The 27,510-nt window shown below is 48.5% G+C and overlaps 1 protein-coding gene across 6 annotated transcripts in view; it reads right to left on the minus strand.

Moving 5' to 3' along the window:
* The window catches only part of tweek (transmembrane protein KIAA1109 homolog tweek), a 647,796-nt gene that overhangs the window by 438,439 nt on the left and 181,847 nt on the right, over window positions 1-27,510 (minus strand). For all 6 annotated transcript variants that reach the window (XR_008613545.1, XR_008613544.1, XM_050182732.3 and 3 more), the window contains exon 18: window positions 8,452-8,577. Coding sequence is in view for 4 of the 6 variants with exons in the window: in XM_050182732.3 (XP_050038689.2) it covers window positions 8,452-8,577 (126 nt within the window). In the remaining 2 variants the exon portion in view is untranslated. The remainder of the gene's footprint in view (window positions 1-8,451; window positions 8,578-27,510) is intronic.

Below are 27,510 nucleotides of genomic sequence, written 5' to 3' on the forward strand. Positions count from 1 at the left end.
TTAGAAATAATAAATGTGTAAGTTGCCCATTTGTGTCGCTGTAAAAAAAATCTTGTTTCTATCACGGCAGTGGCCTGTAGCGGATGTTTATGCCGGAAAGAAATCTATGTTGCAATATTGACCTGTTGTAAGATGGTATATATGTGGTAACCATGAGCAATAAAAATTCAGTTGTTAGTAGCACTTTGTCTTCGTTTCCTTCTCTTTTCCTTGCGATTTTTTGCGCTTTGCTTCAAGTTAATTCCCCGTTCTTCACTTCGCGTGCGACGACGCAACCTGAGGCCCCATGGGATTTGCCTGAATGTTTCACTGCATCCAGCAAAGGTTCTACTGGCCCAAGATGCGACAAGACACAGAGGAATATGTGTCGGGTTGCAAACAATGCCAACGTCACAAGCGTCCCACGACTACGCCGCCAGGTCCTCTTCATCCTATACTGCCTCGTAACTCTCCCTTTGAGGCTGTTGGTGTTGAAATCCTCCGTCCATTTCTGCGAATAAACAATGCCAATCGATGGGTAGTCGTCTGTGTCGACCATATGATGTGCTATGCATAAATTGCAGCAATACCTGCAGCAACAGCCCTCCATGTATCTCAATTTATGCTTCGCTTTGTAATTCTACACCACGGTCCTCCACGAGTCATCATCAGTGACTGCAGGTGTCAGTTCATCGCTGGCGTCGTTGAGACGATCCTGCATCTATCGGCCTGCTAGTTCCGCCATGCCACTCCATATCACCTGCAGACCAATTAACTTGTAGAGCGCACGAACAAGACTCTTGCGAACATGTTATCCATTTATGTCGATTCCAAGCAGATAAACTAGAACAATGTAGTACATTATATCACTTACACTTACAAGACCGCGAAGCACGAGACCGCAGAGTACCCTCCATTTTATCTGCTCTACGCTCACTCTCCTCGCAGCTGTCTCGACATGATTCTTCCTTTTACACTATACGTGGAAATTTTGGTGGCTGAGACATTGTGCCGAGCAGAAGAAGCCCGTTGCATTGCAGGCCTCCAAACTCTGGAGGCCTGCAAAGATCCATTACAACGCCCGCCATCAGTCCATGTCTTGTGGTGTTCTCAGCCGTGCTCTTGGGATTAAGCAACAACAACACAGTAGTGTAAACAATCACAAGGGCATTTATTGCACCTTACATAGACTACAGACCAGGTGGCTACCCAGATGCTAAGGTTATGTGAGCCAAGCTCGCTTCCTTGAGTCAAACGAGTAATTTCAATTTGTGCAAGGCTAACTAGGATGAGGGAAGCAAAGTGCAACACCTCAATGCCACGGTCCACCAGGTTGTGTCCCTCCACGTGCGACAGGCAGCTTCGTAAACCCTTAGGCCTAAAGCACCCCTACCCTGATGACAACCGGCATCCAAAAAAAACAACACCCAAAATGGGCGCGAAACAGACAGCCATGAGGAGACGTCAGCTCTGTTAGGTGGTCCTAACCCGCTCGGTGCACACAGCATTCGTGTTGACGGCGTCCCAGACGGTGTGGGAGCGCCCGGTGCCAGGCCGCAATACCAGTCAGCCCGTAGCGGCACCCGTGGCCCGTGGCCACCCGGCTCCCAGAGCTGCGACTTCATCAGAGTCAAAGAGATAGAAGAAACTATTTACATAAGAAATTTGGACCACTCACAAGGCTTCCGTACTCACTCGCTTCAGGTTTGCCAATGCTCCGCGGGCGCTATGCCTCGCTCTCTCCTCATCTTAATTCGTTTAACATTTATGACATTCTGTTCCCTGAAGCCTTCCAAGAGTTCAGCTTCAGTCAGCTCAAGCAAATTGTCTGACACAACACCGAGGGTGGTGTTCATAGTACGGTGCGAGGTTACTGTTATGTGGGTTGCCCCAAGTGACACTAGTTTCGGTAGTTTCTCATATTGCTTCTGATCATGGAGCTCCAAGAGGAGGTCACTGCTTGCCATCCTCGACGCCTTGTAACTTGGACCAAAAACATCAGTCAAGTACTTTGAAACAAGGAACGGTGAAATGGCTCGCACTGATTTGTCTGACTTTTCAGCGTGAATAACGTGGAAATGGGGGAGTTCTCGATTTGGTGTCCGAAAAAATAGAAGACATCTTCGGTGTGCCCTTGTTTCTGAGGGTGATCAGGGAGTTTAGGGAAAGCATTTTCCATGAGTGTAGATGGGGTTTTCGGCCGCGATGCCGACCACCCACCATGGAGCCCTACAGGAGGACATGACAGAAGTTCCTTCAAGAGAAACCCTATTTGCGCCAGCCGTACATCGCTGCTATAACCAAATACAGCATAACCAAGGCTGGCTAGCCACACAAGGTTAACCTTTGCCACCAGGAATCTCGGAAGTTATACGTGAGGAGAGGACAGGAAAGATTAAAAGTGATTGATAGACGAAGATTGAAGAGGTGGACAGGAAAAGGCGACTGCCAATTTCCCCCAGGCGGGTCATTCTGGAGGTGTCGTCTATGTGAGGCTGAGGCCAAAGAGGTGTGTTGCCTCCACCAGGGGGCCTTAAAGGTCCAAACACCCTGCATCGGCTCAACCCCCAGGATCCCCCTTTCCCCGGACATGGCTAAGCCGCGCACGGCTACACACAAAAGGTTCAAACCCTCGTGTGCTCAGGTACGTGGTGTCACAACACACCAAACGCCTGCTCACACAGACGCCCCTGCGGCGCATATCGCCCCTGACGAAGCCAATTAGACGCAATGTGCCCCTCACTTCGTGGTTGTCCAAGTGCGACGAGGCCTTCACAAAGCTCAGTCGTTTGCTAACGTCTCCACCAATTTTGCACCATTACAACCCGACAGCCCCTACCGAGAAGCACACAGATGCCAGCGGAGTTGGTCTCGGCACTGTTCTTGCCGTGCGCAAATAGGGGTTTCCTGAATATGTTGTGGCTCATGCAAGCCGTACGCTTATGAAAGCTGACACCAATTACAATGTGACAGAAAAAGAATGCCTGGCCATCATCTGGGCTCTCACCAAGTTCATGCCTTATTTGTATCGCCGTCCATTTGATATAGTCATGGATCACTATGCACTATGTTGGCTGTCCTTGAAAGATCCCTCAAGCCGTCTTGCCCGATGGGCACATCACCTGCAGGACTGTGATAGCCGCGTGCTGTACCGCTACAGATGCCTGCATCCTGACGCCGACACCCTCTCGCACTCTCCCTTGCCTGATGACAATGCCTGCTGCTCACTATCCCACTTTACCGTTTCATCGCTCAACCTTACCGCAATCGCGACCGAGTAGCACAAGGACCATCGGATTAGTTCTCTTATAAACTTGCTTTCTGGTGCATCAGCACCTACAACCACTCGTACGCTGCATCATCAAGCTCACCCTTTCGCCATTCACAACCACCTGCTTCACCGATGCAATTACTATCACCCCGACGAGCACCAGTAGCTATTAGTAGTACCTCGCAGCCTCCATTCCAACACATGCGCAGCTTTCTACGCCAATCCGCAGTCTGCACACTTGGGAGTTTTCATAACTTATCAGTGCCTTCGACCGCGGTACTACTGGCAAGCAATGTACAGCTACGTTCAGAAGTTCGTTTTCTCTTGCCCCGATTGTCAGCGCCAAAAATTGCCACCCTCCTCTCACCAGCCAGTCTGAAACCTTTACCTTGCCCTGCCCAGCCATTTGGGCGCATCAGCATTATTTGTATGGGCCCCTTACCCTGACATCGGCTAAATGCCGCTGGGCCATTGTGGCGGTTGACCCTGTCACGCGATACACCAAAACTACCACCCTGCTTCATGTGCCTCCACATCATGTACTGAAGGAGGCACATGATGTTGCCTCCTTCCTGCTTCATCGATTCATCCTGCATGATGGACGAGCTGAGGAAGTGCTCAGTGATTGCGGATGTGTCTTCCTATCCAAAGTAGTTGAAGCCATTCTTAAAGAGCGCTACATTGTTCCCCACACAACCACGACATACCATCCTCAAACCAATGGCCTTACAGAACGCTTCAACAGTACGCTCGGCAACATGCTTGCAATGTGTGTCGCCTCCAACCACACCAATTGGAACGTCATTCTGCCCTTCGTAGCCTACGCAGACAACACCGCGATTCAGAGCACCACCGGCTTTCCCCCCTTTTCTTTACTATAAGGTAGGCACCAGTCACAGACCATCGACACAATTCTACCATACCGGCCGGATGCATCTGAATGTGTGCCCATTTCTGACACTGCAAGACATGCTGAAGATTGCAGCAATCTCACGTGGGCCTTTACCTCCAATGACCAACAGCGCCAGAAGAGCACTCGCGGTGACACCCCTTCTGCATCCACCTTCCCTCCTGGAGCGCCTGTTTGACTTTCCATTCCTTCTGCTGCACCTGGTGTCTCTTCAAAACTACTGCCCAAGTATGAAGGGTCATAACGTATCGTTGAGCACGCATCCCCCCGTTAACTACGTGATCAAACCCATTGAACAGTGCTCAGACATGCGCCATCGTGGACGAGACATTGTCAATGTTGATCACCTCAAGCCGTACTACGATGCACTAATAGTGAGGAGCTGTTAGGTCGCCAGCCTCTTTTCATTCCCAGGGGTAATTGTAGCGAAGGAGAGGAAGACTATAGTGGGCCATCCTCTCCAGCACTTTCTAGTGGGTCACGCTCTCCAGCGCTGTTTTCGGGGAACACCGCTCATGCTGAGAGTCCGTGCACTGTGCTGACGGACAGCCCAACCGCTGGTGGCTAATGAACACGTTTACAAGAGATGTGCGTGCGCACGTGCGTGCGGGCGCGCGCGGATATGGGATTCGGAAAGGTGGTCGGGCACCAGCCTCCCCACCCCCGAAAAAAATTAAGACTTTCCAAGCCTATGAAACGATTCATGCACATCAGAAAGAAATGTTTATATTGACAGATAGAGTGACGTGCAGACCGTTTTTCCAGGTGTGAACCATCTATTCTTTAGGAATTCATTGTAGCACAGCATTGTGATTTGTACACTGGTGTCGTGCTTATCTGTTACCTGTCTCTGAAACGAGCATGTAATTAATGCCTGAACTGCAGCATCCTTGGTAAAATGTCTCCCTGATATAATTTATTATATCAACAATGCATTATATTATATTACTTATATTATTAATTACTTATTACTTAATAAATTATATCAACTTATGCAACAATATTTCCACACTGCAGGCACTTCCGAAAGAAAGAACAGTTTACATCTGGAAGAACTACCTGTGTACCACTATCCAACAATATAAACTTTCTTCTGATGTCCGTGCCTATTTTAATAATGAATTGTAACTGTAGACATCCCTTGTGTTTTGTGTTACTGCAGATGCTGCCAAAAAATTTTTTGCAATATCTCATAAAAGTTTTGAGTTGTTCTTGTGAAGATGTCCATTAACCAATATTTAGCGTAACAATAGCAGAACTTAGTACCTTTAGACGTCCACAACTCAAAAATGTCTTGATCAAGACCATTACTATTTTGAATTCTCCATTCAAGACATCTTTTAAACATCAATTAGCCTCTTCTGTGTTTCATGGGCATGGCTGCATTGGCTATTGCTTGACAGCAAATTGGTATGTGAGAGCACTCAGTGGCCAACTTTGATGCAGCTAGGCCTATAGTGCCACCAACGTGGCTGAGGCTGCCAGTGGATCACCAGGTATGCTTGGTACCCAATGTCAAAGCAGATAGGCCTAGCGTTGTTGCGGTGTCTACAGCTGCCAGTGAATTGGCATGTGAGAGCACTTGGTAGCGAACGTTGAGGCAGCTAGGAATAGCGCTGCCGCGGTGTCTACAGCTGCCAGCGAATCTGAGTGCGAGAGCACTTGGTAGCGAACGTAGGAGCAGCTGGGCCTATAGCGTTGCCGCAGGGTCTACAGCTGGAAGCAAATAGGCATGCGAGAGCACTTGGTAGCGAGCATCGAAGCAGCAAGGCATGGCGTCCCATATTTGGCACATACCGGTTACTATTTTCTTTCGTGTGTGTGAGATTCCCAGTTGAGAATGTGATACCATCAGAGTAATTCTCATAGTTATGCACACTTATTATGGGCAAGTGCTGCCATCTCTTGAGCGATACGCAAAACAGAGGTGAAGTAGATTTTGGGAAGTGACGTGAAACTCGGAGGGGGCAAACACGAGCAATTGGTATTTTTCTTTCTCTGAAAATTTCGACCGCAGAAACATAGGAAAATTATTTTGGCATATTTTTTGGTCTCACCAATTCAAGGCAGTTATTAGTTTTCTCAATTTTGTCTGCAACTATACCAGAGAACCCGAAATCGGTGTGTGCCATATTTGGCACAGTATGAACTTGAAAGACAAAATATGGTAACATGCTGCCATCTGTTCAATAGCCCGAAGCTGCAGGTCACTCTATTACAAGATGAAATTTTGTCGATCGGTATGGTGAGGGCGAATCGTCTACCAAACAGTCGCCTGAAAAGTGAAAAGGAACTGAAATGTAAAGGACGAGGTGCTTCACAGGCACTCACAAGCGCGATAGATGACGTGGAGTTATCGTGTGTGCCTTGATACAATAACCGCGCCGTGACATTTCTGTCTAGCTTTGTTGGGAGAGATCCAGTCCAAAAGACTAAGCGCTGGTTTACCTTCGCCAAGGTGTTTCGCGAAATTGATTGCCCCAGCGTAGTAAAGGTCCACAACAGGCACATGGGTGGTGTCGACCTGCTGGACTCACTGCTTGGACTTTACCGCATACATATCAGGTCGAAGAAATGGCACTTTCGAATTTTTATGCCTATGCTAGACTTATTGGTAGTAACAGCATGGCTATTGTACAGGAGGGTGCAGGAGCAGCTTAGGAAGAAACAAGTACTACCGCTGGCTCAATTCAAAGCAGAAATTGCAGAATGCCTTACCTCGCATAACAAGTGGCTACCCACCAAGCGACCAGGAAGGACTTCTAGTCAAGACATTGAATTCCAGGTTCAAGTCAAAAAAGCAAAGGAACCAGCGGCCGCAATGCCACCCAAAGACGACTGATCTGACCAAGTCAGCCACTGGCCAGAATTTGAAGAAACAAAGATGTAAGCGGCCATCTTGCACAAACAAGTCATCGGTAAGATAGAGGAAGTGCAACATTCATCTATGCCTGAACGCAGCAAACAACTGTTTCATTTCATTCCACACATCGCACTAAAAAGACTACCATCCGTGAAGCTTTGTTTTCCGCCCATGGCAGCAAGAGCGCTCGGCCATCTTCATGGTGTGCCATATGTGGCACAAAGCTTTATCTTTATTATTACAGTCGCTATAACTCTGAAACTTTTTGTATTTGTGTTTGTTCTTTCAATCAATAATGAAAGCTGAAAAAATGACTTTTTCATAATTCCTGCAATAGAGGGTTAACATTGCTACGGTGTCTACGGCTGCCAGTGAATCGGCGAGTGAGAGTGCTCATTAGCGAACATTGAAGCAGACAGGCCTAGCACTGCCGCAGTGGCTATGGCTGCCAGCGAATCTGTATGCAAGAGTACCTCGTAGCAAAGATCAAAGAAGCAAGGCCTAACATTGCTGCAGTGTCTACGGCTGTCAGTGAATCGGCAAGCGAGAGTGCTCAGTAGCGAACGTTGAAGCAGATTGGCCTAGCACTGCAGCAGTGTCTACGGCTGCTAGCGAACTGGCGTGCGAGAGCGCTTGGTAGGGAACGTCGAAGCAGCTAGGCCATAGCATTGCCGCGGTGGCTATGGCTGCCAGTGGATCGGCGTGCAAGAGTGCTTGGTAGCGGTAGTCGAAGCAGCTAGGCCTAGCAATGCCGCAGTGGCTATAGCTGCCAGCGAATCGGCATGCAAGAGTACCTGGTAGCGAACTTTGATATCAAAGCAGCTAGCCTAGCATTGCAGCGGTGGCTACGGCTGTCAGTGGATCGGCGTGCGAGAGTGCTGGTTCGACGCTGCGAGATAATAAATTGGCAGTGGTGGTGGCTTCGATAAATGCTGTTGTGGACCTGTGGTTACGACAACTGGTCTGGAAAATTGAACAATGAAGGCTTTCAATGTCCGAAATTTCAGACTTCCTGTACATTGGCTTTATGGAACATGTGGCGGTTCTACGAAGGTGTCTGAATTATCGGGCATGTCCGAAAGATCAGTCATTGACTGCATTTGGGGTTCGACTATACGTGACCAGTGTCAAATAGATGGGAGCCACTTCCAAAATGTATGGGAGCAATTTACTGCATCTTTTTGGTCTGTTGTTCACTCAAATATAATGCACTAGAATGTTGATTATTGATTAGGTGCTACTGCTAAATTCATGTAACTGTGATTCAACAATGAAGGTCATATGTTCCCTACACATTACAGGAAGGTTGCCCATAAAGAAAGCTCACTTAAGTTGTCATGAAAGAGCATATGGTTTGAAAAGTTCAATTTCAGGAAGGTCTTCAGCTTTCACAGCACACACGCCAAATAAAAGGACAGTAGGTTGTACCTGGAGCCAAGGCCCATCATGAGACAGCAGGAACTGTGCTACATTTACAGCTCGCAGCTGTAAACTTAGTCCTGAAGTTGTCTGGTCCGAGTGTAAGTTGCATTGGGTGAGCTTTAGTGGTCCTAGCTGAAAGACAAAGCACAATGACAACATTACAACATGAAATAAACGTCAAGTTAAGCATGCTTTCTCATGTCATAAAAATGCCCACCAGAAAGGTTTGACTCTGGGCTACCAACAAAGCCACGTAACATACAACCGTTACTAGACTGAGAAGAAAGGAAGGCAGTCCCATCTGAAATTCCAGCATGTGGAAACTTTGACATGAAAACTCCACTGAAGCAGCAACTACCAGTCTGTTGAAACTAATTTATTACCAGAGCAGGTATTTTCCCGGGCATTTAACCAAGACAGGTATTAGGGTTACAAAAATGACCCTAAGGTGATATTCAGTCCTTCATTTTTAAGTCACATGGTGTTTTGTTTATGAGCAAGGTGATCTGAAGGGTATTATCTTTTTCTTTTTTTACAACACTATGAGGAAAACAAACAACAAAGCTAGAGTCTAGAAAGCTTGTTGCTGGGCGATTTCGTGCTTAGAGCCCATGGAATAGCAAGAGTCAAGGTGAGGGCTGGGAAGCGCACTGCTGGACCGAAGTATTATAAGCAGAGAGTGCCTCAGACTATAGGTATTGTAGCGCCCACTGACGCTACTGTGCATGGACGCTAAAGGTTGATGCCCTCAGTTGGCATGGCAAAAGATAACGAAGTTCGCCACAATCCTATTAAAGGAACACTAAAGGCAAATATTGAGTCAAGCTAAAGTGATAGATTAGCGCTCGAGAATATCTAAGGCGTCAATATTATCGCGAACAGAGCCTTAATAACAGAGAAATTGAGGTAAATGCACGACATGATTAGCAACTCCCCCGGAATATTCAAACACTTGCCCGATGATGAAAGCACTCCTCAGTTAAATTCTGTCACTAGTATCTAAGTAGTAACTAATTGCATAAAACATCCTCGTATTGTATTAAACGAGAAGAAAGGAGGTTAACAAAGGGGATCAATTTTAATTAGTCTTATCATAAGAAGTCAACAAACACTAACACAAAGGACAACATAGGGGAAATTACTTGTACTTCATAAATATGAAAAAACAACTTGCCGCAGGTGGGGAACAATCCCAATATTCATTTCCATAATTTATCGTTTCTTTATTTCATTTATAAAATACAAGTAATTTCCCCTATGTTGTTCTTGGTGTCAGTATTTGTTGGCTTCTTATGATATGACTAATAAACATCGGGCCCCTCGGTTAACCCCCTTTCTTCTCGTTTATTACATAACGAGGGTCTCGAATCTGGCAACATTGATGCCTACAGGTATCATGTGTGGGTTTATTGACTGGCTGCCTTCACCCAAAAAAGATCACGTTCTCGTGACGCCTGCAGAAGAAAGGATGTTCCACATCCTCCACCAAGGTTTGCGAGTGGTGGTGCTGGCTAACACTCCCAGAGTTCTACTAGGAAACATAAATACCCAAGAAAGTGAATGGGGAAACGGCGCCGTGGTAGCTCAAGTGGTAGAGCATCATACACGAAATGTGAAGGTTGTGGGATCGTTCCCCACCTGTGGCAAGTTGTTTTTTCATCCACTTCATCTCCATTAATTTAACATTTCGTATTGTATCATAAGATGAAAAAAAAATGCTACCTGTCCTGTTCTATTTCATGTTTAGACAAAAGAACTCATTGAAATTACCCTTGGCAACGATGTGGGCGGTCGAACGGTTTCGTTTTCTCTCGACTGCGCGCCGCCCACACTTTCGCGTTTCAGTAGTTATCGCATAGTGCTGTGCTGGTTTTGCTGGCTCGTGACACTCGCACAAACCGCAAGTAGCAGAGAATTAAACTTCCATGTGATGTCGCGAGATGCCCGAACGGTCTACGCAACTTGACCAACAAGCAGCTGCAGCGGCGAATCTGCCGCTCGCTCTGACTTTATCTGTCATGGCTCGGTACCGCCATCTGTCGGTCGCCGTGTCACTCACTGACGGCAGCAAAGGGCGATAGGCATATGCAACGTCACCACTTTCCCGGTTGAGTGGTGGAAAATTTGAATTTAGAGAAAGGTATTCGGACCCTTCAGGTGCAATTTTCTCATAAACTAAGTCTTTCCTTGGCACAAAATGAGCGTTGTGAGGTTTCTGGAATGGTATTTAAACAGTCCACGTCAACTTAGTATTAGCCTTTAGTGTCCCTTTAAATGGTCATGAAGAGGTAGTCTTATTAGACTGCCTAATTAGCCTAGCTCCAGATGTCTCTCACGAAGCACCCCACGGATGTCACTGGCGTATCCGTGGTACTGCATGTAACCAAGACAGCACTGTCTCCACTTCGTCGACGAATACATTTCACTGTTCCTCTGGTCCTGGCGCTCTGCTGCAACCTCTCGGTTCGGGACATTAACCTGTGGCGCACGTTCCGGTGGGTCTTCGTTGTAGCCGACGTCAATCAGCCTGTCCTCAGCTCAGACTTCCTAACCCATTACAACCTCGATGTCAGCGTGCACACCGTTGCCTGATTGACAACAAGACGTGACTCTCCATCCCTGGAGTTGTGTCAGCTGTCGCTCCCACTGGCATCTGCATGCTGATTCCACCATGCCCATACGCTCGCATCCTCGAATCCAGAGGTGACGAGGCCCTGCAATTTAAATCAGTCACCCAAGCACAGTGTAACCCATCACATTGTCACGCATTGTCCACCCATCACTGCTTGTCGGCGCCGCCTCTTCAGTGAGCGTCTGGTCATTGCTAAATGGGAACTTGAGCACATGCTCCAGCTAGGTATTATTTGCCCTTTGTCCAGTAGTTTGGCCTCCCCACTTCATCTGGTGCCCAAGAAAGCACCGGGTGACTGGCGTCCGTGAGGAAACAACTAGGCGCTCGACACTCACATTGTCCACGATAGCTATCACTTTCCACGCATTCAAGATTTGACAGGCCACTTGGAAGGATGCAAAATCTTTAGTAAAGTGGACCTTGTCAAGGCCTATGATCATATCCCTGTTGAGCCTGCCGATATCCTGAAGATGGCCATTACTACATTTTTCGGCCTGTTTGAAAATGTGCGCATGCCCTCTGGGCTGCACAGTGCAGCTCAAACTTTCCGAAGATTTGTTGCCGAGGTAACACATGGACTCCCAGCTGTATTTGCCTACATCGAAAACATCATCATTGTGAGTTCCAATCCATAAGATCAGGCTCAACTCCGGGAACTTCTATAATTTGGCCTGGTTGTCAATCCCCAGAGATGCGTCTTTGGGTCTTCCAAGCTCAAGTTCCTGGGTCACCACATCCCGCCGCTAGGAATTCGTCTATTACCCTCCCACGTCCAGGTCATGCAAGACTTCCCAGCACCCACTATCCTACGCCAGCTTCACGAGTTCCTGGGCCTAGTGAATTTCTCCTGACAGTTTATTCTGCACTGCGCTGAGCTTCTGCACCCATTGACTGACCTTCTTCGCACGAACAAGGGCTCCTCATCTGCGATTTCTTGGTCTCCAAAGCTCAAGCTGCTTTCAGAGCTGCTAAACAAGCCATTGCCGATTTGGTGCTTCTCATCCACCCAAGAACTAAGGTGTGCACTCACATCATGGTAGATGTTTCCAATGTGGCCATCAGCACTGTTCTCCAGCAGTAAATTGACTCCGAGTAGTATCCACTGGGCTTCTTCTCTCAGAAGCTCGAACCTGCTGAGACTTACTGCAGCGTTTCTGGCTATGAGCTGCTCGCTATCTACACCATCATCCAGCATTTCTAGCTCTCTTTGAAGGGTAAGCCACTTTATGTTCTAACGGACCATAAGCCTCAGGTGTATGTCTTCTGTACAAGCTCTTCCAAGTACGTCGCACATGAGCTTCATCAACTGGCCTATGTATCAGAGTTCACTACAGATATCTGGCACATCAGAGGCACCAAAAAGGAGGCGGCTGATGCACTCTCCCACATCACCTCCCTCGGCAGTTCTACATCAATTGTGGCCTGGTAATGTCTAGCTCGAAAACAGATGGAAGGCCCTGAGTTTCAAGCGCTGTATGACCATCCCTGTTCCCTCCATCTACAACTCATTTCTCATCCGTTTGTGCCTGGCTCACTCTGGTGTGACAGGTCAGTGGTTGCATCTCGACCCTTAATTTCGGTTGCCTTCCATCGTGCAGAGTTCCAATCCCTTCACAACATCTGCCATCCCAGCATCCGAGCCACGTAGCACCTCGTTACACAGCACTACGTCTGGCCAAGCATTAGCACCGATGTTGGCCAGTGGTGCGGCATGTTTGTGCTTCACATGCCAGACCCCTAACGTGACCTGCCACAAGAAGACTCCAACACAGTCTTTCTTGCCACCTGGCTGTTGCTTTGATCACGTCCATCTTGATTTGGTTGGAACACTTCTTCCCTCTCACGACTGCCAGTACATTCTAACAACGATTGACTGCTTCACCCGTTGGCCCAAAGCCAAGCCCATTCAGGACATCACTGCAGAAATGGTCGCCAAAGATTTCGTTTCAGGATCGGTTTCTCGCTTCGGCTGCCCCAACATTGCGATCACTGATCGCGGCCAGCAATTTGACTGTACCCTCTTCACGGCCCTCAACTGCCTGCTTGACGCTAAACACTGCTGTACCACTGCATATCATACCTGTGCCAATGGCATGGTTGAACGGCTCCACCAGCTCAAGGCAACCCTCTGAGCGTGCCTGAATTGGGAGCACTGGGTCGACCAACTTCCTATGCGCTGTCATTCATCGCAATCTTGGCTGTTCTTCGGCCAAACTCGCCTATGGTGCCCCCCCCCCCCCCCCCCCCCTGAAGCTTCCCGGTGACTTGTTCGTTCCTTTGGACCCCTCGCCCCAGGCGCTACAGTACTTTGCGTAGAGGATGTGCAATGCATAGAGGACTGCATTCAGCAACTGCACCCCATCCCGCCTCAATCTTCAGAACACAGCATCTTTGTGCATCCAGACCTTGTGTCTTTGACTCACATTTTTTTCTCAGACGAGCCACTGTAAAGGCACCTCTTACACCCTCCTACATAGGGCCATACTGTGTCCTCCACAAGATGTCGAAGTCCGCCACCATCCCATTGAATGGTCACGTAGAGGTAGTCTAGACCGCATCAAAATGGCCTACTTTGAGACACCTCTCATGGAGTTCCTTGTGGATGTCGCTATAATATTTGCAGATATGCATGTAACCAAGATAGCCCCGTCTCCACTTTGTCCACAGGTATATTTCGTCATTCTGTCTGGGCGGGAAACATGTAGCGCCCACCGACGCCGCTACGCGTAGACGCTAAAGGTTGGCGCCCTCGGTTGGCATGGCAAAAGATGACGAAAAAAAGTTGGGCGGCACGTGCTAGTCTGTTATAAGAACCTGCTATGCTGGCCCTCTGGTCCTGGCGCTCCACTGCAACATCTCGGTTGGCGACAGTATCTTTGTCTTTAACAAGAATACAGCCTGTCTGAGGCCCCACTATATCCATGTATACAATTTCTATCACCTATGACACAGCCATAATAGATGTAAGATGCAAATGCGCTCACTTCCTGCTAAATATCCTTTCTTTTTCTGCACAAGATAACTTCAGCTGGCAGTGGCATTTGTTCATGTCTGTTTTTATGTTCTTTCTATAGCATGGCATGTAAGCCAGAAAAAGCACAAGAGAAATCATTTGTTATGTTTAATATGAGTGTATAAATAGAGTAAAACACTCATTATAACGAAATCACTTTATTCAAAATGTGCTTTATTTTCAGTTTTTCTTGTTCAAGCGTTACTATGACTTTCCTTTAGCTCTTCCACTTCTATAAAATCATGTGTACTCCAAAGTCAACTTCCTGTCCATATCTGTAATACAGTGTAGTCCACTTATAACAACCCCACATATAACAATATATTGGTTATAATGATGAGTCTACATGAGAGTATCAACTTTGCATTAGGGCTACGAGAAAAAAAAAACATTTATAATGATATGTTACTTCCTGCATATCGGATATAACGATTAAAATTGTGCCATCTAGACAGCGTTTACCATGCAGAATAATCATGACATTTGCGTTGCTAAGTTCGCTTACACAAACGATGCCAAGACGAGGTGAAAAGTTTGACTACGTGAGTTTGTATCTGCTGCACAGAGCGCTCCTGCCCATGTGCCGATTGCGAAACCCACAGATAGTATCACAAGTTGGCGCCGCATGCCACAAGATGGCGATAGTTGCTTCGCATCTGCCCTGCCCACAATCATGCTCCGTGTCCAGACAAAAAAAAAATTGAAGCGGCATCCACCCTTTCTATAATTGCTTTCTCTCAGCGAGTGCGGAAATGCGCCGCCACAATGGGCTCAAAGCAGCGGGGTGACAGCAGATGCCAAAGAGCCCTCAGACAAAGCGCCAAACTGTGTTGCACGAGACAAAACTGAAAACTCTGCAACATTGAAAGAAGTACAAGCTTCTGCAGTCAATGATATTGGCAATTGTGAAAACTGGGAGCACCGCGATCACAAAGGCAGGAACCAGTGACCATGCCGATCAAAGGAAAAGGTGGGCTTTGTGTGCCAGAGCCAAACCAATCAAGTAGAAGTCACTGACATTACTGAGCTCTGGAAGCACATTGCTTCTGATGATGAAACAGGTAGTGCTTCAATGGAGGAGTTCCCGAGTCCAGATAGGGCTGCATCATTCTGCAAAGAGATATCCGAGGGGGTGACTGTTGTCACGACAGATGGCAGCGTTGTGTGACGGAGGCGATCACAGCAGCGGCAGCGACGATGGACATTCACAATGCCTTGTCTTTGACACCAACCCCGATGTTCATTTAATTTCTGCTGTCATCGATCGAGTTGCTCATTGCTTTCATACATGCCAAGTTACTGCTGCCAGCATTTGCACAGCAGCTGGATGCGATGCATACTGTGGTTATGAATCAGAAACTTTCGCTAAAGCACATGCAGATTTCTGACTACTTCTGCACGCCTAAGAATTGACAAGCTATTTACAGGTATTAATAAATGTTTTCTTTTACACAGCCTGCTTCCTACAATGTCTATTTTTTAGTTAGATGGGCAAATTTAGTTTCGGAGCTACAACGGTATCTTCGGCAGGTATCTGTGTTACGGCAGTCCAGATACAGCAATGATCAGTTATAAAGATCGGATTTTTTGTTCTTGATATCGTTATAACTGGACTACACTGTAAATACAGGCTGCAAATTTACCAACCAAGGCAGTGAAGGTCTGGAGTACTTTGTTAGAATGAGGGCTTATGTATTCAGGTAAAGGGAAAGTGAAAACAAAAATTGCTGCAGGTGAAAGTCACTCCTCCGCTTTACACACTGTAAACATTCACAGGGCAACCCCTGTACTAGTAAACATACACAAACACCTAAGCAAGTGGACGGAAGGATGGCCACTGTGGTTGCCCAATTAGCAAAGCACCACCCACGTGATGTGAAAAATGTGGCTTCAGATCTCACCTGCAGAAGTTGTCTTTTTCACCCATTTTTATTTCTCTTTTACTTCTACAGTTAATTTAAACATCACAATAAACTTCCCCCTCAGCACCATCAGTTCTGCCTCTTGAAACTCCTCATTACAGTCATATAATAAGAAGGCAACAAACACTGACACCAAGGACAACATAGGGGAAATTACTTGAGCTTAATAAATAAAATAAAGAAATGATAAATTAATGCAAATGAAAGTGGATGAAAAAATACTTGCCGCAGATGGGGAACGATCCCACAACCTTCGCATTTCCTGTGCAATGTTCTACCAATTGAGCTACCATGGCGCCGTTTCCCCATTGTTGGATCTGGAGGAATCTCCCAATTGCTGTCCTCCAGATTTTGGATTTTGCCGTTGGGTGCGGGAGTTGGCCGAGGTTGAGGAGGACTTTGAGATGAAAACTGGAGGTTTATTTACATTATTTACAGTGAGAGTACAAAGAAATCAACAGTCATAAAGTCATTACGGGCCGGCAGCAACTCGGACGCTGCAGCCCGTGGCAAGAAGCTTGAAAGAGAGGAATGAAGGAATACCCCCTTGCTGCTCCCGGTCCCTGGCTTTTAACCCTTTCGGTGTCTCAAAGTCATGTCACGTTCGGCCAATCGGCAAGCCCGCTCAGGTGGCGTCATTTTCGGCCAATGGTAGGCGCCTGTGCAATTGTGTCACACCCGGCGCAGAGGGTCACTCCTTGGGCCCCAATTGTCCGAGGGCTTACTTCTCTCTGCGGTATTGCCTTCCTGTCTTGCAACTGCCTTCACAAAGGCGGATGGGGGGATTGCTGCCAGGGCTTCACAGTGCATTGCAGCCGTCTTGCCTTGGGACCCACGTTACCTGGAACCGTGCCAGGTTCCCGCTACACTTTCGGGGAGAGTCAAGCAGTGAATAGCTCCACCTGCGGTGCACGAGGTGGGGGACGCCAACTTGTTTGAACGTGCGGCGCCTCGGGAACGTGGTAGATGTGCTTCTGCGCTCTTTAATTAGGTGTGACGCGATTCGATGTGGTCTGGTGAACTCGAAGTAGGCTCAGGAAAAGGTCCCGTATCTAACAGCTCCTCCTCGCCCCGGAAGTTCGGAATGGCCGGTAAAATCAATTCGCTGGCCATGAGGAACACTGAAAGAACATGTAGGGTACTGGTGTCGAGCCTTGTGTGACTAACTTTGGGATCCTGGGCCCTGGAGAACGTACGTCAAACAAACAAAACAACCCAGCACTGCACCACACACAAGCGCAGGCTCTTTGCCCTTGACTCGCCAGGCTATTACTCGGTCAAAATGAACCCTGAACTTTTCTTTCCCCAATTTTGATAAAGCAGTTCCAACCACCTTTCCAAACCGCTATCCACATCTCCCCAAACGTCGACAAGGCCAGAGTGACATTGTTGTTGCAAAACAAAGGGTCGTTGTCATTATAAACAAAAATGAAAACAGCCGAACATAACTTAAGTGGCCTAACTACATGAACAGCATGTTTCCAATCTATTGCAGTGGCGTACTTATCGCACGTATTGGGGCCACTGAACAGTCCGATCAACTCTACAAGTACGTAATCACAAGCACGCTAGTTTTGTGGTCCCTATTCCGAACACGTACTTGCGTCGTAGGCAAACGTTTCATCACACTAACTTCCGTTTCTTTCTCTAATCCATACAGGACACGTACTTTAAATGACAACTAAACTTGCGTTACTTACGGACTCTGCAGAACCCTTAAAAAATGTGTCTGCTAATAACTCGTTCCACGCACGCTCACTAGAGAAGTCAGAATACGGCTGCCCTCAACACACACGAGCACCCCAGTCGTTAATAATCTGCTTCCCTCCGTCCGCACAAGGACACGCGCTAATGGAAATAAGAACGCTTCTCAGCGCAAATCACGCACTTACTGAAAACCTACGCGCTTAACCTTAGAAAATAAAAAAAATACTTCTAAAAAAAAGAAGGTTAACTAATACACACGCGCATTACGATAGGCCTCTCACCAATAACCTTGACACTCAGGTTACTCACACACACAAAAAAAGAAAGCCTATATACTCATTACCTTCACTCGCGAGACTAATTGTTTAAATAAAACACCTCTTTCAAACCTCGGAGCTTCTCAAACGAAAACATAAAGAAAGCTCATACCTTACTTATTGAAAGAAACTCTAGCCTCAAATCGCAAAAATTTTCAAAATGTTCAAAAAAAAAAAACAGAAACACACACTGTTTCACTTCTACGGAACCTCTCCTGGCCTCCCGTTCTAAACGTTTATGTCTGGCTCATACTTTGAGCCGTACCCGAGGTGGTCGCGGTTCAAAAGCTACTCTGGCTACCGAGGAACAACAAAAGGGCTGACTCACTATCAGCTCCTCCAAGACATTACAGTCTCCTGCCAATTTGCGTCCTGGCGCCATGCGTTCATTACGATCTCGACTGACCGCGTCACGACTCCGTACCACCTCGTCTCGTCTTGCCACCCTGCGCTTTTTCGCTCTACACGCTGAACTTCGAAAAGAATGACGGACCGACAAGGAACATAACTGCACCGTGCCCTTTGTCCGCGTCCGTGCAAAACACACTTCTCAGTCTCCTTTTGACCGGTGGCTCGAACGTGTTTGATGCGCCAACATCGTCAACGACGACCACACCTTTCTTTTCCTTGCGCCCTGGCTTTTTGCGTCTTTCGCCGTCTTTGGCTGCGCTACATTAGCCCCCGCATTCCGACCTTTAGCTCGCTTTTTCTACGGTGCTTTCTCCTTGAACTCTCTTTCATGTCGCCTTCTCGCGCCTAATGCTGGCCGGTACACATTTCATCAGCCCGGATCGGTCTCCTACACGCACAGTCTGAGTGATTTTCATTTAAATCTACTCTCTCTTGGCTACCTAGACTGGCGGAGAGCTGGACCGATCCCTGAACAATGCAGTTGTCTTCTCTTGAGCTACGCAGCTCGCAATCCTGAGAGCTGCCCTCAACTGTATCGTCCAGCTGGCACTGCACTTCGGCACGCAGATCCGACTCGACAGTTATCTCGACATGGGTGCTCGCGTCTGTCGGGTCAGCGGTACTCTGTACTTCGTTAACTAACTCATTAGCATTACCTGCGACGCACACGCACGGTGACTGTGCGAATTCATTAACAGCTGGCCTAGCTGTCTCTACAGTGCTCTGTTGGCACAGCACCTCATCGCTCTCACTACGGCCTTTAACGGCCTCTGTTGCCACTAAGGCATCGTTAGCAGCAAGCCTTTTCCCTTCACCTATGAAGGTGCAGCCAATCTCACAGGCACTACTCTTCTCGTCAGCTTTTGGCGAAAATCCGCCAGATACTTCCTCATTTTTTTGCTCTGTTCCACCAACAAAATTTTCAGACAGCCGTTGTCTTTGTGCGTTTACCTGCTCAAAATACTGTATCTGTTTTTCCAATGCTGCCATCTGTTTCTCGTGCTTTTGCTTACGTTCGTGACTCTCACGCTTATGTTCACGACGCCCACGCTCCCGTGGTTCTTGTATCACCTCCCAAGCAATCTCAATGCTTTCATCATCATTGCCATTATCTTGAATTGCCTTTATGATAGCTGGCTCTTTCATCTGTTCGTCCACCTCAACTCCCAAATCGTCGCACAAAAATAACAAGTCTAACCTCGTCAACCTTCTAAGGTCCATGGCAGCTTCCCCGACTGGTGGTTAGAACTGTTTTCCTTAATTAACTTGTGCAAACACACAATGCAACAAATTCCTGATTCCTAGAACTATCAAAATGAACACACAACATTTGAAGTCTGGCGAATCAAAAGGAAATAAAACCACACGCTCACTTACGGTTGCAGCACCCTGCCATCCAGTTCATTGGTCAGCTGTTCCTGGTTCCTCAGGACTCCCTAGGTCGAAGGCTCGCTCTTCTTCGCTACTCCCAGTTCCTCAGGTCTACTTGGACGAAGGCTCTCTCTTCTTCGCTGTTCCAAGTTCCTCGGGAGTCCTTTTTGGACGAAGGCTCTTTTTTGCTGTTCCGGGTTCCTAAGAATTTCTCTCGACGAAGGTTGAGCCGTAGCGCTGCCACCAGTTGTTGCATTTGGAGGCGATCCCACCGCTGCCACCTGTTGTAGGAGTTGAGGAGGATGTCGGGATGAAAAACTTGGGAGGTTTATTTACATTATTTACAGTGAGACGATCAAGAACTTAACAGTCATAGAAGTCATTACGGGCCGGCAGCAACTCGGACACCGCAGCCCGTGGCAAGAAGTTCGAAAGAGATGAATCAAGGAAATGCTCTAGGAATGCTCTCGGTCTGTGTCTTTTAAGCCCTTCGGTGTCTCGAAGTCTCGTCACGTTCGGCTAATGGGAGAGCCCGCTCAGGTGACACCATTTACGGCCAATCGGCGAGCCTGCTCAGGTGTCGTCATTTTCGGCCAATGGTAGGCGCCCGTGCGATGGTGTAACACCCGGTGGAGAGGGTCGCTGCTTGATCCCCAATTGTCCGAAGGTTTACTTCTCCCTGCGGTCTTGCCTTGCTGACTTGCAATGCACCGTCACAATAGGCGGATGGGGGCGACGCTGCCAGGTTTTCACGGTGCATTACAGCCGTCTTGCTTCGGGACCCACTTTACCTGCAACAGTGCCAGGCTCACGCTTCACTTTCGGGAAGAGTCAAGCAGTGAATAGCTCCCCCTGCGGCATACGACGTGGGGGACACCAACTTGCTTGCACGTGCCATGCCTCGGGAACGTGGTAGATGTGCTTCTGCGCTTCTTAATTAGCTGTGACGCGATTCGATGTGGTCTGGTGAACTCAAAGTAGGCTCAGGAAAAGGTCCCGTATCTAACACCATCCACTTTCTTGAGTATTTATGTCTCTTAGTAGAACTCTGGGAGTGTTAGCCAGCGCCACCACTCAGACTTTGGCAGCGGATGTGGAACATACTTTCTGCCACAGGCATCACCAGAACGTGATCTTTATTTGGGTGAAGGCCGCCAGTCAATAAACCCACACATGCTACCTGAAGGCATCAATGTTGCCGGATTCGAGACCTTTGTTATGTAATAAACGTGAAGAAAAGGGGTTAACCGAGCGGCCCGATGTTTATTAGTCATGTCATAAGAAGCCAACAAACACTGACACCAAGGACAACATAGGGGGAATAATTTGTGCTTAATAAATGAAATAAAGAAATGGATTGGCTGCCTTTACCCAAAAAAAGATCACATTCTTGTGACACCTGTGGCAGAAAGGATGTTCCACATCCGCCGCCAAGGTCTGTGAGAGGTGGTGCTGGCTAACACTCCCAGAGTTCTACTAGGAAACATATATACCCAAGAAAGTCGGAAACGGCGCCGTGGTAGCTCGATTGGAAGAGCATCGCATGCAAAATGCGAAGGTTGTGGGATCGTTTCCCACCTGCGGCAAGTTGTTTTTTCATTCACTTTCATTTCCATTAATTTATCATTTCTTTATTTCATTTATTAAGCGCAAGTAATTTTCCTTATGTTGTACTTGGTGTCAGTGTTTGTTGGCTTCTTATCATATGATTAATAAAAATCGGGCCCCTTGGTTAACCCCCTTTCTTCTCGTTCCTCATTACAGGTCACACTGGTTGTACAATCGGTTCAATTTCATGCGCATCTACGGAAAGAATAATTCCTATAACAACTTCCCTCTCCCAAGAGCCATTAACCTTTGGAACAATCTTTCAAATGCCATCGATTATGAGAGTGACCAAGATTTGCGACGTCTTCTAACAACTCTACATAACCTAACGTGTTATGTTTTCTTGCCTTTCCCATTATTCATCATCATCAACCTGGCTATGCCCACTGCAGGGCAAAGGCCTCTCCCATACTTCTCCAACTACCCCGGTCATGTGCTAATTGTGGCCATGTTGTCCCTGCAAACTTAATCTCATCCGCCCACCTAACTTTCTGCCGCCCCCTGCTACGCTTCTCTTCCCTTGGAATCCAGTCCATGACCCTTAATGACCATCAGTTATCTTCCCTCCTCATTACATGTCCTGCCCATGCCCATTTCTTTTTCTTGATCTCCAACTAAGATGTCATTAGCTCGCATTTGTTCCATCACCCAATCTGCTCTTGTCTTATCCCTTAACGTTACACCCATCATTCTTTTTTCCATAGCTCGTTGCGTCGTCCTTAATTTAAGCAGAACCCTTTTCGTAAGCCTCCAGGTTTCTACCCCGTAGGTGAGTGCTAGTAAGACACATCTGTTATACACTTTTCTTTTGAGGGATAATGGCCACCTGCTGTTCATGATCTGAGAATGCCTGCCAAATGCACCCCAGCCCATTCTTATTCTTCTGATTATTTCCGTCTCATGATCCAGATCCGCAGTCACTACCTGTCCTAAGTAGATGTATTCCCTTACCACTTCCAGTGCCTCGCTACCTATCGTAAGCTGCTGTTCTCTTCCGAGACTGTTAAACATTACATTAGTTTTCTGCAGATTAATTTTTAGACCCACCCTTCGGCTTTGCCTCTCCAGGTCAGTGAGCATGCATTGCAATTGGTCCCCTGAGTTACTAAGCATGGCAATATCATCAGCGAATCACAAGTTACTAAGGTATTCTCCATTAACTCTTATCCCCAATTCTTCCCAATCCAGGTCTCTGAATACTACCTCCTGCAAACACGCTGTGAATAGCATTGGAGAGATCGTATCTCCCTGCCTGATGCCTTTCTTTATTTGGATTTTGTTGCTTTCTTTATGGAGGACTACGGTGGCTGTGGAGCCGCCATAGATATCGTTCAGTTTTTTTACATATGGCTCGTCTATACCCTGATTCCGCAATGCCTCAATGACTGCTGAGGTTTCGACTGAATCAAACGCTTTCTCGTAATCAATGAAAGCTATATATAAAGGTTGGTTATATTCCGCACATTTTTCTATCACCTGATTGATAGTGTGAATATGGTCTATTGTTGAATAGCCTTTACGGAATCCTGCCTGGTCCTTTGGTTGACGGAAGTCTAAGGTGTTCCTGATTCTATTTGCAATGTGGGAGATACGGGATTCTCCTCCTCCGTACTCTTGGGACAAAGGAACGACAACACAGTAGTGCAAACAGTCACAAGGGCATTTATTGCACCTTTCATGGATCAATGCCTGCTAGCCGAGTTCATATCCCCAAAACATGCCGATAGGCGCGCGACAAATCTAGAAGTCAGACTCACCGCGTCCTCGCGAGCGAATATGTTCGCTCCATGCTGGATCCCAACGCCTGGTCGTTCGCGTGTATAGTCACGCGAATCGTGGCGCGTTCCAAGGCGGCCACGCGAGGCGGTCTCGCAGATGCATCGGTCGCCGCGCGCTCGCGGGAGACGTCCTCCGCCGCGCGCCGACCCGCCGGGCAAGAGCGGGTCGCTCCACCCGCGGCACGGCACGTCCGTCGCGCTCGCTTCCCGAACCCAAAGAGCCCAAGCGCCTTCCCTTTCGGCGCCCGAGTAACCCCGCCGCGACGGTGGCGCCATCTCTCACACCGCGCTTGTACCACTCCGAGCGCCGCGGGCGCCAGGCCACGCGAGCCGTGCGGGAAAAACAGCATATCAGGGGATGCGCTATGCGGGAAAACATCAGGGGAGGCGCGAGGGTCGCGCATCCCCACATCCCCCCAACCTTAAATCACTTCTTATTCCGGCGAAACATGTGACACGGTCTAACATCAACACGTGCTTCGCGAACAAGGTGGTACATGCAACAGTGGCCGCGCCGGGGAAATGTCCACACGCTGTCCGTAACATGCGAGCCGACTGTCCTTGGGGTACACCGCTGGCGTCCGCCGGTCACAGCAGCAGCTTTGCAGACTCGACGGCATCATTCCAGGCCAGGACTCCGGAGACGACGACGCAGTAGTCGGTACGAGCAAGCGTCGCTCGCGCCGACGCGCCCTGCTGGCAAGAGCCGCCGTAGCTGTCGGTGACCGCTGGCTCCTTTGTCCGCCGCCGAGGGTTGTGAGCTGGATGCAGGAGGCCGCCGAAGTCGCTGCGCCGAACTGGCCACAGCATCACCATCGCCCGGGGTGACTCGATCGTAGTCCGGGGCAGCCGCGCAGACGATGTGCAGGTGACAGCCAGCCAGGGGTGACTCCAATCACGCTGCGTACACTCAAAACACTCGGCAAACACTAAAGTAGTGCAAGGGAGAGGAATTCTGCATGCGCATCGCCCACGTGGTACGATGTTCAACTCGGCTAGCAAAAGATCGGGCAGCTACTCAGATGCTAAGTTCACGTGAACGAAGCTCGCTTTCTTGAGTCGAACGAGTAATTTCAATTCGTGCGAGGCTAACTAGAATGAGGGAAGCAACTTGCAACACCTCAACGCCACGGTCCACCAGGTTGTGTCCCTCCACGTGCGACAGGCAGCTTCGTAAAGCCTTAGGCCTAAAGCGTCGCTACCCTGACAACAACCGGCATCCAAAAACAACACTCAAAATGAGCGCAAAACAGGCAGCCGCGAGGAGACGTTAGCTCTGTGAGGTGGTCCTACTCCGCTCGGTGCACACAGCATCCGAGTTGACGGCGCCCACCGTCCCAGACGGTGTCGGAGCGCCCGGTGCCAGGCCGCAATACCAGTCAGCCCGTCGTGGCACCCGTGGCCCGCGGCCACCCGGCTCCCAGAGCCGCGACTTCATCCGAGTCAAAGAGATAGAAGAAGCTATTTACATAAGAAATTCGGACCACCCACGAGGCTTCCGTACTCACTCGCTTCAGGCTTGCCACTGCTCCGCGGGCACTCAGCCTCGCTCTCCCAGGATGCAGACCACGTGGCTCTCGTACTGACGAATGTCATTAAAAAAAAACACTTGCGAAAAGGCTTAGCATGTTGACAAGTCCAAACACACTACCGCCACCGTCGCCTCTCTCAAGAAAGCACGCCGCCGACGCTAGCGATCAAAATCCACGCTAGGCCTACGCTTCGGTTCAAACAAAGCTCTCGAACGAAGCAAAACTGTTTAACTCTATCGTCCGATGCCCCAAGAGGCCCCACGTTGGGCGCCAGATGTGGGAGATACGGGATTCTCCTCCTCCGTACTCTTGGGACAAAGGAACGACAACACAGTAGTGCAAACAGTCACAAGGGCATTTATTGCACCTTTCATGGATCAATGCCTGCTAGCCGAGTTCATATCCCCAAAACATGCCGATAGGCGCGCGACAAATCTAGAAGTCAGACTCACCGCGTCCTCGCGAGCGAATATGTTCGCTCCATGCTGGATCCCAACGCCTGGTCGTTCGCGTGTATAGTCACGCGAATCGTGGCGCGTTCCAAGGCGGCCACGCGAGGCGGTCTCGCAGATGCATCGGTCGCCGCGCGCTCGCGGGAGACGTCCTCCGCCGCGCGCCGACCCGCCGGGCAAGAGCGGGTCGCTCCACCCGCGGCACGGCACGTCCGTCGCGCTCGCTTCCCGAACCCAAAGAGCCCAAGCGCCTTCCCTTTCGGCGCCCGAGTAACCCCGCCGCGACGGTGGCGCCATCTCTCACACCGCGCTTGTACCACTCCGAGCGCCGCGGGCGCCAGGCCACGCGAGCCGTGCGGGAAAAACAGCATATCAGGGGATGCGCTATGCGGGAAAACATCAGGGGAGGCGCGAGGGTCGCGCATCCCCACAGCAATTACCTTAGTAAATACTTTGTAGGCAACGGACAGTAAGCTGATCGGTCTATAATTTTTCAAGTCTTTGGTGACTCCTTTTTTATGGATTAAGATTATGTTGGCGTTCTTCCAACATTCCGGCACGCTCGAGGTCATGAGGCATTGCGTATACAGGGTGGCCAGTTTCTCTAGAACAATGTGCCCACCGTCCTTCAACAAATCTGCTGTTACCTGATCCTCCCAGCTGCCTTCCCCCTTTGCATAGCTCCCAAGGCTTTCTTTACTTCTTCCGGCGTTACTTGTGGGATGTCGAATTCCTCTAGACCATTCCTTCTTTCATTATCGTCGTAGGTGCTATTGGTACTGTATAAATCTCTACAGAACTCCTCAGCCACTTTAACTATCTCATCCGTATTAGTAACGATGTTTCCGGCTTTGTCTATTAAAGCATACATCTGATTTTTGCCTATTCCTAGTTTATTCTTCACTGCTTTTAGGCTTCCTCCGTTCCTGAGAGCATGTTCAATTCTATCCATATTATGCTTCCTTATGTCAGCTGTCTTACGCTTGCTGATTAACTTGGAAATTTCTGCCAGTTCTATTCTAGCTGTAGGGTTAGAGGCTTTCATACATTGGCGTTTCTTAATCAGATCTTTCGTCTCCTGCGATAGCTTACTGGTTTCCTGTTTAACGGCGTTACCACCTACTTCTATTGCGCACTCCTTAATGATGCCCATAAGATTGTCGTTCATTGATTAAACACTGTGGTCCTCTTCCTGGGTTAAAGCCGAATACCTGTTCTGTAGCTTGATCCGGAATCCCTCTAGTTTCCCTCTTACCGCTAACTCATTGATTGGCTTCTTATGTACCAGTTTCTTCCGTTCCCTCCTCAAGTCAAGGCTAATTCGAGTTCTTACAATCCTATGGTCACTGCAGCGTACCTTGCCGAGCACGTCTACATCTTGTATGATGCCAGGGTTCGCGCAGAGTATGAAGTCGATTTCATTTCTAGTCTCACCATTCGGGCTCCTCCACGTCCACTTTCGGCTAACCCGCTTGCGGAAAAAGGTATTCATTATCCGCATATTATTCTGTTCTGCAAACTCTACTAATAACTCTCCTCTGCTATTCCTAGAGCCTATGCCATATTCCCCCACTGACTTGTCTCTGGCCTGCTTCTTGCCTACCCTGGCATTGAAGTCGCCCATCAGTGTAGTGTATCTTGTGTTGACTTCACCCATCGCCAATTCCACGTCTTCATAGAAGCTTTTGACTTCCTGGTCATCATGACTGGATGTAGGGGCGAAGGCCTGTACGACCTTCAATTTGTACCGTTCATTAAGTTTCACAACAAGACCTGCCACCCTCTCGTTAATGCTATAGAATTCCTGTATGTTACCAGCTAGTATATCTTTATTAATGAGGAATCCGACTCCTAGTTCTTGTCTCTTCGCTAAGCCTCGGTAGCACAGGACGTGCCCACTTTTTAGCACTGTTTATGCTTTTGCTGTCCTCCTAACCTCACTGAGCCCTATTATATCCCATTTACTACTTGCTAATTCCTCCAATAGCACTGCTAGAGTCGCTTCACTAGATAATGTTCTAGCGTTAAACGTTGCCAGGTTAAGATTCCAATGGTGGCCTGTCCGGACCCGGAGATTCTTAGCACCCTTTGCTGCGTCACAGGTTTGACCGCCACCGTCGTCAGTTGCTTCGCAGCTGCTGGGGACTGAGGGCCGCGGTTTGATCATTGTGTTCATATAGGAGGTTGTGGCCAAGTACTGCACCAGGGTGGCCAATCCTGCTCTGGTGAGGGAGTGTGTTGCCAGTTCTGGTCACTGGGATCAGGCCACACTCCAGGCCTGTTTATGCAATTTTATCTTCGCGCGGATTTTTTTTTTTTCCG

This window comes from Dermacentor andersoni, chromosome 4 (assembly GCF_023375885.2).
Source record: "Dermacentor andersoni chromosome 4, qqDerAnde1_hic_scaffold, whole genome shotgun sequence".
Taxonomy (NCBI): Eukaryota; Metazoa; Arthropoda; class Arachnida; order Ixodida; family Ixodidae; genus Dermacentor; species Dermacentor andersoni.